The sequence below is a fragment of the Apteryx rowi genome, unplaced genomic scaffold, assembly GCF_003343035.1.
Source record: "Apteryx rowi isolate R43461 unplaced genomic scaffold, aptRow1 scaffold_101, whole genome shotgun sequence".
NCBI lineage: Eukaryota > Metazoa > Chordata > Aves > Apterygiformes > Apterygidae > Apteryx > Apteryx rowi.
In genome coordinates this window covers 1,854,765-1,868,718 of record NW_020447209.1, presented here as the reverse complement: position 1 = coordinate 1,868,718, position 13,954 = coordinate 1,854,765, and the positions used below count along the sequence as shown (strand labels likewise).

At 39.3% G+C, this 13,954-nt stretch overlaps 1 protein-coding gene across 1 annotated transcript in view; it reads right to left on the bottom strand.

The window, feature by feature from the left end:
• TENM4 (teneurin transmembrane protein 4) overlaps window positions 1-13,954 on the bottom strand; it is a 348,330-nt gene that overhangs the window by 182,741 nt on the left and 151,635 nt on the right. The window contains exon 6 of the mRNA XM_026063905.1: window positions 3,711-3,881. Within this exon, the coding sequence (XP_025919690.1) occupies window positions 3,711-3,881 (171 nt within the window). The remainder of the gene's footprint in view (window positions 1-3,710; window positions 3,882-13,954) is intronic.

The window sequence follows — 13,954 nt, the reverse complement described above, 5'->3', positions numbered from 1 at the left end:
TGTAGGAAAATCACATTGTGAGAATTTTGCTTCCATAATCTACATGTGGGAAATAAGAAATAAAAATTTATTTCCCCACCCTCATGAATTCAAGTCAAATAGAAGTTACTTGCAGCGTGGAAAAGGTGATTGGTAGAACAACCTTTCAGCTGTAAAATAATATGTTGCATTGGTTCAAATAATAATATTTCATTTAAATATTAATCTCCTCCATGTCTCATCCCAATATAAACTACCCAGGAGAATCTGTTAGCTGTCTTTCTAAAATACATATATAAATTAAATGCATGTTATCAGTTAACAAAAAAAAGTATCTAGAGACGCTTCGYTAATGGAGAATCTTTCTCTTCTTTTTTTTTATTGTATAAAACTTTTCAGCACAACTTTTGGTCCAAATAACATTATTTGTGATGTAAAGTTAGCAACTGCTCAAGTACATTGTTGGAGTGGGACTTGATGGCAGGTTTCATTTTTTACGCTACCTTGTGGCAGAAGTTTTTTCCATGCCAGCACAGTTTAGAAAGCAAAGGGTGTATACCTGTTCACAGAAAAAAAAAATCTGGTTTTATCAGACCCTCACTTATCCTTGTTCATTGCATTCAAATGAATGCAGGGGAAAAATCTGCAGACAGTTTTATTCTTTTTTAGTCAAAACAAAGTTTAACTTAGATAATCAGGAGCAGCTTCAGCAAATGGAGATTCTTACTGAACCATTTGTGATGAAGCTGATAGAGTACAATTGTACAATGAAAATCAGACTAGCTTGATTCCAAGGGTTTTACTTTATGATCTGGATTGTTAATATTTATCTGGAATACTAAAAATTACTTTTCACRCTGTCAGGATTAAAGGAAACAGTTCCCATAGTCTTCATGCAAAGATTCTTGTTCTATTATTGTGAGATGCAAAGTCTTGCAGGATTCTATTAAAGAAGAGCCAAAGATGCCACATGTTTTGGTCCATATGGATATGTTTTTCTGATTACTACTGACATGTTTTATAGATTCATAGAAATTCAGATGAAAACCTAAAGTGTTTGATATGCTCCCTGATTGTTCATTAATAAAGATTGTGAGGGAATCAGGGAAGGTGAGAATTTAAATGATAGTTGTTGCTATGCAATAGATAGCCTGGAGGAAATAAGCACAGCATGGATTCTGCATCTACAGAGAGCAACGCTTGCTCAAGCAAGCAAAAATGCTTCTGTGATTGAATCAAAAAAAATAACCTCACAGAAATAATTGTTTGTACACACAATTACAAAGTTTATGTCTCTTCTTGGTGGACAATTTTAAGTCGGAAAAGCTGATATCCTCAGAGCAGTTATATGATATTGCCAGTGGCTGAGATTTACCCTAACACAAAAGCCCAAAGAAGGACTCTCTTCATCAGGCTGAATTCAAGCCCCTGAAGACAATCTATGTTCTGTTAGTTTTAACCTATAGCAGGATCAGGCCCTAAGGACTGGATACTTCATAAAGAAAGTACAATAAGAAAGTAATTTCAGCTTCTAATCAAAAATTAGTTTTTAATCAGAATATTTGACTACTTAAAATTAACTTCAGGTCTGAATTCTTAATTAGCCTCTCAATTACTTGGCTCTTTCTACACATTACCTTGAACTTTTTAGTTGCCGTAGCAACTATTTCTAATTTATTTGGTTATCAAAATGAACTATTTCATGTCAGCCACTGCCAAATCTGCTTGTGGTTTCGATAGCAAGGTACCCTGACTCATCAAATCACTTAAGAACACACTTATATTTCTCTGACTTCAATCACAGTTAATTACATGCTTAAATGTAAGCATGTGATTAAGTGCTTTGCTGAACAGGGATGGGCTTAAACACACGTAAATGCTTTGCTGGAGCACAGCCATAGTTGAAAAGACTCTTACTGCTAACTGGCAAGGCACTGGTAATGATACATTCAGATCAGCTGTAAGGATGTTCTAACCCATTCCAGACTATTTCACTGGGATCAAGATACTCTTAAATATATTTTAAATYAAAATTTTAAGAAATTTCAAACACATACATTCTGATTTAGAATAGCAGTCATGCAACATTGCTAGCCAAGAATTAGTTCCATAGTCACTTGATGGAGAAAAAGCTGTATTTTGAGGCTGGGTGGAATTACCCTCTGTAAAAAAGATCTTGTCCTAATGTACTTTTTTAGTGAGGACAAGATATTCTCCTCTATGTCTAAAAGATTCCCTAAGATCTGCATGAAGGGCTAGCTTGAAAGGTCTTTTAATGACAAACCTATGGTATTTCCCAGATTTCTCTTTTAACAGAGCTTTTTGGCAGCAACCAAATCTTTTACTGATTTCATTATAAGCATGGCTGAAGAAGAAATCAAGTGGAAGTCTTTGATTTGGACTGCAGTTTTAGATACATTGAATATATTTTCATTTTGACTTTTTAAAAGGTAATGGACAGATCAAAAGCAGATATTTCAAAAATGAAACATATGGCAACTTAGAGAAGAAGAGACGATCTGTTATGAAGCATTTTTGAATACAGCAGCAGGGATTTCTGTGGCTTGCTGTATTGTCTAGTATGGTTTGCTGAAAATAACCAACTTAGCTCATTTTTCATTGCAGCAACTTGATTCCATCAGTTGTTAGTAAGTACACTGTTTTAAGGAACACATAGTTATGTCCTTCATTTAAACTAATAAAAACAGATATGCTCTTAAAGCAAAAATACTACAAGTAATATAAATGAGCTCTATAAACACAGAGTTTCAGCCAAAGTACAGGGACCTCTGYGGAAACTGTTGAATTCAATGAGTTGCCAGAAGTGACTTCTGAGTTCAGAACTGAGTATGAGTTGCATACTCCTTATCTTCCACCCACAAACACTCTTCCCTCAAAATAACTATCAAAAATAGCCTAAAAAATATAATTTTACTGGAATCTGTTAATCTCATACAAAGAAGCACTGCTACACTAACAAAACAGCTTTCTGAAACTTTGGATTCCTCATTTCTCCAACTCAGTCTCGGGAGTGATAAAACACCTGTACTTTGCAGAGCTTACAGGTACTTTTGGCAGTGCTGCTTCTATACAAAGTATGCTAAGATGTAAAGCTGCTGGATAATGCACTGCTGAACTGACAAACCATCAGGTGCTTCTAATTTCATTTGAAATTGCAAGCTGTCAGCATCATGATACTTTGTGGAAAGTAGGTCTTTTATATGACTACCTTTGCAAAGAGATGTCCAGCTTCAGAGTGCCAAAACTCACAGTGAAATAGTTCTTAGCAAATATTCTGGTGCTTGGTGGCAACTAGTAGCCAAGAACAAACATTTTTGTACTGCTGTAGAGAAAGCTTGATCCAACGCTCCAGGAATCATTTAATTTTCAAGGCACAAATGTTTTTGTTTGTTTTTCATGAAAATTGCCACGCAAGGCAGGGTTTTGATGATGGAATGCTGTACCCAGTGAGATAAGGTACAGATGTTTCCACCTCGAGAGTAACTTAAACGTGTGATGAAAAAGGTACTCTTCTATCACATTAGTGGATGTAAGAAGGGTATGAAACTTAGAAACATACGGAAACAAGACCGACGGCTACTACTTCTAGAAGTGAAAGACTGGAAAAGCACCTGATAATGGCAGCATTAAGGGTAATGGAACATGAGATTGGATGGCTGGAGTTCAGAGGCAGACAGAAGACTCACAACATGGACACACACCAACCATACCTTCACTGGTTCCTTTGCCTTTCCTGTCAGGTAACTCTAACCCTGTGCCCCCCGAAGGATATAAGGAGACGTCCGTTGGCACTGGCCAACTGCTGGCTGTGTCTTCCGTGATTTCATACATCTGCCCTTCCATCGGCTGCAGGTGCCAGTTTAGGCCAAACAGGTGCATGGCTGTGGTGAGCAATGAGAAAAGTCATCTTTTTCTGTTTGGGAGAGTTTCAGAACTACAGGGGCACTTTCTAAACCCTCACTTCACTTCCTAATTATTAGTGATTGTTTTAGGACAAAAATAAAATTCATGTTACTAGACATCCCTTGCTGATTCTACCATACCAGTTCCCTCGGTCTTTCCACCCACTTAAATTAGTATTGGATCACTTGTACCAATCCACTYGGCTTATTCCTGTAGAACTACTTCTGATTTACAGCCTACATGAGAGAATAATCAGGCACCATATTTCAGAAGACTCCCAAGTCTGAAGTGACAATGCATTGAACACGTAAATACAAGGAATATTATCTATCTACATACCAATAAATCCAAGAAAGCTACACTTTGGTTTGCTTTGCTGTATTCAAAGGCTATTATATGGGTTCTTATTTATTTTTTACCCACCAATTATACACACAAGCTCTTATAAATATCTCTTGACAATTTTTTTTCTTGAATATGAGCAAGTGAAAACTAAGGTAATTCAAGATCAATCTTGTACACCTCACTTTGTGCTCAGCACCAGGAATGTGAGGCCCTGTGACTGAACACTCCTTAATACAATTCAGCTTCTCCTATTCAGATCAAAGATACATCCTCAAGGTTTAAAAATAAGCAGCACCATTTAGATTTGTGTGATGTCAGGACACAGCTCTCTGTAGGCTTCTGGGCCATGCAAAGTCATCTACTACACACATGAGTGTTYCAAGGCATTGCATAAAGACAAGTGAAGTTAAGGAACAAGGCAGASTACTTAAAAAAACAAACCTGTATGAAGAATATGGAGAACTGTATGCTTATACTGTTTTAATACTTGCCCCTTGAAAATATAAAGCAAAATAATGTGGCTTCCTATATCAGTTCTTCCTTCCCCAACACAAACATTTCATATTTAATCAGCATCCAGTTTACCTTCAGGCTCTCCACAGTTAAATGATCTGATATTTGCTACACTTGGAGTGACATTTTTTTTTTAAGGGAGTGCTTTGATATTTTACACTATAATTTCTCCAGGAAACTGTACAATGGCACTAGCATCACAGCCATTTAACATAAACAAAAAGAGTTAAAAATAGGAAAGGAACAGAGCATTTTTACTGCCTATAGTTCTCATTTTATTCCCAAAGATACATCTGAGCTTGGCTAACGCTGTGAGGGACAAATGGTTAGTTTATTTAAACCGGCGCATCAGGAATAATCTTTTCAAGAGAATTGAAAAGTTATCTGAATACCAGCATATTCAGACATATTTAGCAAAATTAGTACTTTTTTCCACTTCAGATTCGATTAGGTCGTCTATCACCTACCAACATGAATAAGCTTGTCTTTACACTAGTAGAAAACAGAACATCTCAAAACACATTGAGAGCAAAACTCTCATTTTACCATGTAAACAGGGACTCGGTTTGTTAACCAAGTCTTAACCATTAAGAAAGAAAATACTCTCCTAAAGCCCCCAAACAGCAAGGAAAGTATCCTGGGAATCTTTTCAAAACCAGAACATTTGATTACAGGTACACATACCAAAAAGGAATACTACCAACAACCTACTGGCTGGTATTTTGATCTGAAGGGAGTATATTTACTTGGCAGAAATACTGTGCAGGGGAAGAGAGGAAATCAGTATGGGAGGAAGGAATTTGCATCAAGTATTTGGCACTGCCACATTTGTATAGTATCTTTGTGTTTATACGACCCTCATTATCAGAGTGCCTGGACACTTCACAACTATTAACCTCCTAACACCTCAGAAGGTAAGAATCTGTTATTCCCTACTTTGTAGAAAGGAAAAAGGGTACTAGAGCAGATTAAAGGCCTGACTCAGTTCAGTTGACTGGGCATTAAAATGAGATTATGTGTCGCTATGTGTTATTCACTTTAACTTACTATGCGCTCAGAGGTTCACAAGCTCTAACAGGCATTTCAGGCATTCCTCCTCCAGCTGTTTTAGTGCTAAGCTCAGTACTAGACATCGCTTGAGAATGCCACTCAGACTGGACCTCTCCATGGACCAAAGTGTCACACAGGTGCCTTCCTGCCTGTCTCTAAGCTCTTACAGAGCTTAGGGCTTCTGAGTAYGTGTGAATTCCCACATTTAATCATACGCGGATGTTTGTAGTCCAAAGCAGAATGAACAATGTATTTTTCACTCCTCCAGGCTCAGACAGTCCTAGACAACAGGCAGTCCAGATATCTCTGCTGGCTCTAAGAGCTTAAAATACAACCACATATACCAGATGTCTGTATATCACAGTGACTTTCATGGGCTTATCATGGACATCAACGGCACAGGCAGGCATTGAACCAATGGCTTTTCCATTAGACCATTCAGATTGCTCTGTCCTATGGACATCATAGTGTAAATGCCATACAAATTCCTAAGTATATATTTAAAGGTCATCATTTCCCCTCTTCTCCTTCATGGGAATGTATGGCTTGTAGGTCATTGCTTACTGCAAAAATACGAAGGTGAAGAAGTCAGCATTGTTTTGGGGGTACTGAGAGGGCTACGAGCATCTTTTCTGGGCATGCAAAATGCATTTGAAAACTCCTGAGAGAAAATGTCTTATGAGAAAAAAATCTTGCTTCAGTCTAAGGGCAAGGACAGGAAGTTCTATGGCTTTTCTGCACATTAGTCTGCTCCCTAAGCGAGTCAATCAACCATTCCATGTTTCACTTTCCTTGAATGCAAGATTCACATTTACTTTACTGACATGACTAATGTAACCATTCATTCCTAAATGTTTGCAAAGCATCTTGCAGTGTCCCAATCTAGAAAATGTGATAGAATTATCTATAACATAGGTACTATCTGTGTTATCATAGGCAGATAAAAGTATCTATGTTATCACACAGGCCTGCATTAACATGTCAGCTCCTATCTTTGGTTAATAGATTTTGTCTAAAACAAAAAGCTTCTTGTGTACACTGTTTCTTGTGCACACATCATCACATTGATGACCCATRAGAATGAGATGTATGCACACCCTGCACACCAAATTGCAAAAATCTGGGAAACAGGGAACTATCTGAAAAGCATTTTGACTACCAATTTGCCTGAAAAGAATCAAGAGAACAGAGTGCAAAAGACTGGGAYTAGTGCTCTATGGAGGGTTTCTGATTTGATGTTCCCAAGCATAAAATAAAAACCTATAAATATTCACACCCATAAGGCAAACAGACATCATGCGATCTCTGCTGCAGGTGGGTACCAACCACTTTCCTGAAACCAGAACAAAAAATATTGTTTGTTTTGGAAACACACTCTGGTACCACTTATGTTACTAGAAAATCACCTGCTGAAGTGTTTATCATTGCTATCTTTCAAATACTCATGGTGTCTGATTTGCAAGCTGGCAGAAGATTCAGTCTTCTGCTTGTTCCCCCTAACTACCATGCTAAAAAGTAACAGCAGTAGGTGTTTTGGATCTCTAACTCTCATAGGGGATACGTAAAACTGTTGATGCACACAGTTGTTCTAGCAGAGTTTTTAGGAGAGGCACAACTGAAACTTGTTCTGTGCTAAATTGATGCAAAGTTCTTCTGGGTGGAAAAAAAAATACATTTATCAGGGAAAGCTTGGATAACATGGATGAGAGACACAATGATATGCTTTGAAGTCTTAAAATGTTCCTAAAAGCRAAGTGAAGCTGCAAAAATAGTTTGAGATTCCTGATGTTCTCAGGCTCCATGTCAATTGAACCACCGACGTTTTCTTTTTTTTTGTTTTGCTCAGCTAGATGTGAGATGTGGCTCTAGAAGAGCAAGTGCCTTCCTAACAGCCCACATGTCCTTCTCCCTCTCCCTTCCAAACATGATGCTCAATAGATATTCCGATATCGAAGGCTCCCCATGTATTACAAGAGCTCAGTGTACTTAACAATCATTGAAGTGTACCGTTTTGTACGATCCCATTAGCTTCCACTGCCTAGGAAGCCTTATGACATGTTCTTTGYAGACGCAATGGTTACGTTTCCCATAGTTGTTTAAACTCTTTGCCTTTGGGCTCTCTGGGCGATTTCAGCACCAATGACTGAGACAATGTGGTAAAGGGGAGGCGTCTCATCCATTACGCTAGCGTTTTGAAATCAAACCTTTGACTTGTGCAGTCCTTCAGCTGAAGCTAAGTGCTAGCAAAAGGYGCCCTGAAACTTGCTGAATGGGTAACAGAATTTTCTGTGGCAGAATAAACAACCTTATCCTTGGTCCTAAGGTGTCACCRGCTGCTTTCTGGGTGGCAAAAAGAAGGGGGGAAGTCAAACGCTATGCTCCTTTTAGGGTTTGACTATTCTGCTGAGTTCAGCATTTCAGCCACTGAAGTGTGATGTGGTTACTCATTTGCTTGGCAGTAGACTTAGATTCATTTTAGCAACACATTTACAAACATTTTAGCATCAGTTGAGCTATTTTGCAATCCAAACAAATCAAAGTTCACACTGGTGGAACCAAGTATTCAGGACCATGATTCTTTAGGTTTTATAACATTATTTCTTATTGTATTGCATTATTCCTACTCCATAGTTGTTTGTGGAGGTCACAAGCAACATTAGCTGATGCTGTTAAGCCAACAAAAGAGGGATATRCTTTTAAAGTTTGCTTTCAAGAGGCCCAGGCTTTTGGATATCTTTGTATTATTACCACTGGTTTATGACCCAGCAAAACAGAGCAGTCAAAACATCTTGCTCAGCAGAGCAGAYAACAAAGAAACTGGAACAACATTTAAATGAAAAAGGACAAACAAAGATAATAATTCACATGGTCAACAAAATGGACATCTCTTGGGACAGGTTGATGGAGCGAAGGAGTTAGCAGAGAGAGGCAGATGATTGTGATAGATCACAGGGAGAAGAAAAGACAAGACATGCTTACTGAAGCATATGAGACCCCCAGAAACCAGACAAGTCAGCAAAAAATTGAAAACACACTGCTGCCCCTTTATTAGCTTGTGGCTTTGCCCAAAGCAGAAAGCTAAGTGTAATAAATAACCAGACCAATCAGTTATGATGTTTGAAATTAAAGCCTAATTTAAAGTCTATGGCTGAAGCCACTAGCTGCTTCTATAGTGCTTGTTAAATGCATTCTCATAGTGACTCACAGGCTCTGGCTGCTGCCTCCTCTCCTGCCCTCTCAGAGCTGAAGGCACTACTGCCGGCCTGGGGATTCCTCACCCAGGCTAAGCTCCTACAGAAGCTCACGAATGAATAAAATAACAACTGTTTTATGATCTTGCTCTGAAYAATTAAAGAAGAGTTTCTCAGAATAGAAGTTTGATAAAAACAGAGAGTTAATCATCATCAACATAAACATGCTGCACAGCCTGGATTTACAGTGAGCTCAGAGAGTGAGCGGCATCCAGGCAACACAGAAAGTCTTTTGGGTGCCTCATTTGCAAAAATTAGTCAGTATCTTAGCACAAAGAACGCTCCGTGTTTTTAATCTATATTTTATCTAAAGATGGCAGTTTATTTTGCATAAATAACACAGAGGAGAGCACAAGCCTTGGGAAAGCCAAGCTTCTCTGCACAACTGCTCCATCATCCCCGATGCTAACATGGGGCTCAACCTGGAGAAGAGTTTGGCCCCAGTCCTTTACTGGTTTCTACAAGCACCTTGCTGCGCTGGTGACAGTAAAGCCAAAGCAAACAAAAGCCAAAAGAGCACTCCTCATAGGGAAAACATTTTTCCAACACCCTCTGCCCCAGTGCAGCATGGGGCAAAGAAGAACATGGAAAAAGACAGTGTGAGAACATGGAGAAAGACAGGTGAGAGGGGCTGATGGAATAATGAAAATGAGCAAGCAAGAGGAGGAAGGTGAGAAAAATACAGAATGAGAGAAACAGAAAAAGAAGGAAAGTTAGGAAAGAGCAAAGAAAGCTAAGAAAAAAGTGAAAGACAACACTTGGAACAGAAAAACAGCTGGAGCTCAGTCAGAGGCTGAAAAACTTTTTAAACAGCCTTTGCATCCCTCTTTCCTTCCTTCTTTTGTTTTGCTTGTTTGCTCTCCCTGCTTTTTTGTGGAGCCAAGCATAACATATCTTGTGCTTACACACTCCTCTTTAACCTTCAGATTGGCTAATCTGCCTTATTATAACCACATTCTCTAAAAAGAGAACTGAGTTTTGTTTTTTCTCCTAATTAAAAGAACCTGAATTCCACCATACTTTTAGGGCTAATTTTGACTCAGGTAAATGTATTGTTTTCACTCCTGTCTCTGGAATAAACTTGACTGTAATTATCTGGATAACAGTCTCTCTCTACACTGAAATTATATGATTTCTGGAGAAGTGGGAGAACTGACTGTTGCAGAATTAATCATACTTTTGTGACATTCAGTGTTATGAAAAAGAGCCTTTCAGCATGAAATAATCACTGGTTTGTCAATCTTCAGTAAATCAAGGGAGAAGCATGAAGATTAAGGAGAATAAAAACAAACATTAAACAAAGATAACAAACACTGTGTTTCTCTCCTACATGGTTGTTCCATTTCAGTGTCGGGCAACACTTCTGTGCCCCAGAGTGCCATGCCAACATGCCAACGCACCAAGAGTTGAGGATCCAAGCGGCTCCTATGGCACTACTGGTGTTAAAAGGTCGTAAAAGCAGCAAGCCTGGGGGCAGTAGGTTGTACCTGCTCTCCTTGTTTATAGGAAGGCCAAGCCCTGGTCAAGAGAGGTCCAAGCTGACATTCGTCTAAGGGCATGGGACACTCTGACCTTGAGTGCAGCAACAATTTAATCCCCGAGTACCTAACAGGTTCTCAGCTCTGGAACTGGAATTCAGTATCCCGATTTAAGGGCCCAGTGGTCCTTATTATCATCTGGAGGCACATTAGGTACCTTATCATGAATTCACACCGTGTACACATACAGACCTGCATCACTAAGCCAGCCACTGTGCGGCAAGGAGAGAGGGATCCCTGCAAGGCCAGTTCTTGCATGGACTTTGGCAATTACCTTGTGATTGAAACTCTGCACTGCTATGTGCTTAGTTTCTAGTGTCTGAAATTATTTCCTGTGCTTAAATGCTCTCTTCCATGGCTTAAAGCACTTACTCAAGGAATTGAAAACCTGAGCTCAGAAATCATCCTGCCCAGATCTGTCCAAAAGACCGTAGACTTGCACATCAGGACAGCACTCCATCTKTGTGGGAACAGAGAATCCTGCGTCCAGCACTATCCACAACACAGCTGAATCTGAACTATTGTACATCTAGAAATGCGAAATTAACAGATCWCCAAAGAAAGGAGCCCAAAAGGCAGCTTCATTGCAGGATATTTAAGTGAAGACTCACAGCTTGTGACTGGGAAGTTCCTTTGCTCTGCTTCCTGGACTGTTGAATTATTTGTCACAAGACAATCGTTTGGAAAAAATAAAATAAAGGCACAAGGAGGGACATTCAGGGTAATGCTCATTATTGTAAACTCCCCATCTTGCTTTCTTCCTGACTGCACAGTGATTCAAAGAGAGAAAAAGGATTTACAAGCCTTCTTCATAGGCTGGGATAAAGATACTCTACTGGGCTGGGCTGTGAGTTCAACCTCCTTCATGCTGAGAATTGTAAAATCCATATCTCCCCGTCCCTCGGCGAGTCCTCTAACCACTAGGGCACTCTATAAGAGGAGGCACCTTCTCTGTTTGTTGAACTCATGGAGGTTTGAAAAGCATAGGTACGGCCTGAGGACACCCTGTAAAGCAAATCATAAGTAGATAGATAGATAGATGGGATTTTTTTTTTCTTTTTGCATCCCAAATGTCCTGAAGCAAGAGGTAGGTGCTTTCACAGCTGGATTACTACAGCCACATGCTACTGAGTATGTCCAGTAACACCTGGGAACCTGTCTGTTGAGCCATTCTTCCAAATACAGAGTTCAAATTACTCAAGCACTAGACGCTTGGGGTCTTTCAGAGATAATCAGGATTTTTGTGCAAGGAAGGAATTCAAATGACAGAGAGCTTCCTACCTCTTAAAATTTTACCACCAGAGTGGGAACTGCCTCTCCAGAAAACAAAGCATTGTGGTAATCACTTAAAACCCTGGCTGCGAATGCACTCACTTGTTTTGATTTGACACACGCTGGTTATTCTTTGACCCCTCCTGAATGAAGAGCAGTATCAAAGATTTCCAAGACAGAAGCAGATGGCCTACCAAACAGTATTAGTTCCTTCTTAGGAGAATATTTTATATTTTAATTTAGTTTTCAATTGATCTTAATAGGGAAGAAAAAAGCTTCCAGCTGAAGCATCACATTTCTTTGAAACTTTCAAGGAAGTGACTAGAAAGACATGTTATAAAATGAAGCAGTTAAACTCAATGTTTGTTCAATGCAAAGARTCAGCACTTCCTATTCAATGTCTTCCTAATTACCCCTGGGGATCAAAGACTTTCAAGTGATTGCCTGTCCATTCAAACTGCTAATAGATGATCACTGGCTCCCCCAGTGCTATAGTGGCTTGCTGGATAGTTGTCATTTCCTGCAGGGAGGAAAAATGAAATTTTAAATGCTTAGAATATTTTTATGTTTTTTTTAGGAGTATTTTTTTCAAGGGTCAACCTACAGAAAAAATATATATATATGTAAAGGTGTTCTGACTTATTGAAGAAGCTGTCTGCTTAAGTGCAATCTAYAATTTCCTTCACCACCTGCACCATTGAGAAAGCAAAATAGGAAGTTGAAAGATGGGTCTCAGCAACATTTTGCTGCTATTAGGCAGCTTACTGCACCAAAGAAGCTTATTTCAGTCCCCACAGCTCTAGTAAATTTGGTGTTACACATGCTCAGGCTTTCTCAGTAAAATAATATTTTCCTTTCTAGATATCCTTTCTGGCAGAGACCATATTACTATAAATATTACTGAGATATTTCTTCACGATCAAAGTCAATTATAAGATGGTCCCACTGTACCTCTAAATGGAGTTTTAATTTGTGTATATAATATTAGAAATAATGATTTGCCCATTGGGGTACTCAYTTCAATTAGAGAAATGAGGACAGGCAGCCCTAACAGAGGGCCTCCCACCTTGCTTTGCAATTACAACAATTCTGAGCTAGTCTGTTGTGGACAGTATAATTTTACATAYGCCATTTCATTACACACCTATAAACTGTAGGGCCATAATTAAAAAGGGTATAATTTACATAGTTAAATCAGCAACCTCTCATATGTTTCCTTCCTTCATTATCTCTACCAGATTCTTTTGTCAGAAAACTTGCTTTCCCCAATTAAYGTAATCAGTTGCTTAAAGTCTAAAAAATACAGATTGCTGTTTAAAGTTACAAATCATATCTGTTTTCTTCTATCATCCCAGCATAACAGAGGTGGGCTCAAAGTTTAAACATAGTATTCCAGTCTGGGGAGGTCAAGATCTAAATACTGTTCTAGAATTTGGTGTGTGAGCTTGTCTTTCAGTCTGTGTTTTTATCTTTCTGAATGCTAACACAACTTTAATATCAATACAAATAAATGATTTAGTTAGTTAGGGTTAGAGAWCATTTAAGCAAACTTGACACCCACAAATCCATGGGCCCCGATGGGATGCACCCACCAGTGCTGAGGGAGCTGGCGGATGTTATTGCTAGGCCACTCTCCATCATCTTTGAAAGGTCATGGAGAACAGGAGAGGTGCCTGAGGACTGRAAGAAAGCCAATGTCACCCCAGTCTTCAAAAAGGGCAAGAAGGAGGACCCAGGGAACTACAGGCCGGTCAGCCTCACCTCCATCCCTGGAAAGGTGATGGAGCAGCTCATCCTGGAGGCCATCTCCAAGCATGTGGAGGACAAGAAAGTGATCAGGAATAGTCAGCATGGCTTCACCAAGGGGAAATGATGCTGAACCAATCTGATAGCCTTCTATGATGGAATGACTGGCTGGGTAGATGAGGGGAGAGCAGTGGATGTTGTCTACCTAGACTTCAGCCAGGCTTTTGACACTGTCTCCCATAACATCTCACAGGTAAGCTTAGGAAGTGTGGTTTAGATGAGTGGACAGTGAGGTGGCTTGAGAAGTGGCTGAATGGCAGAGCTCAGAGGGTTGTG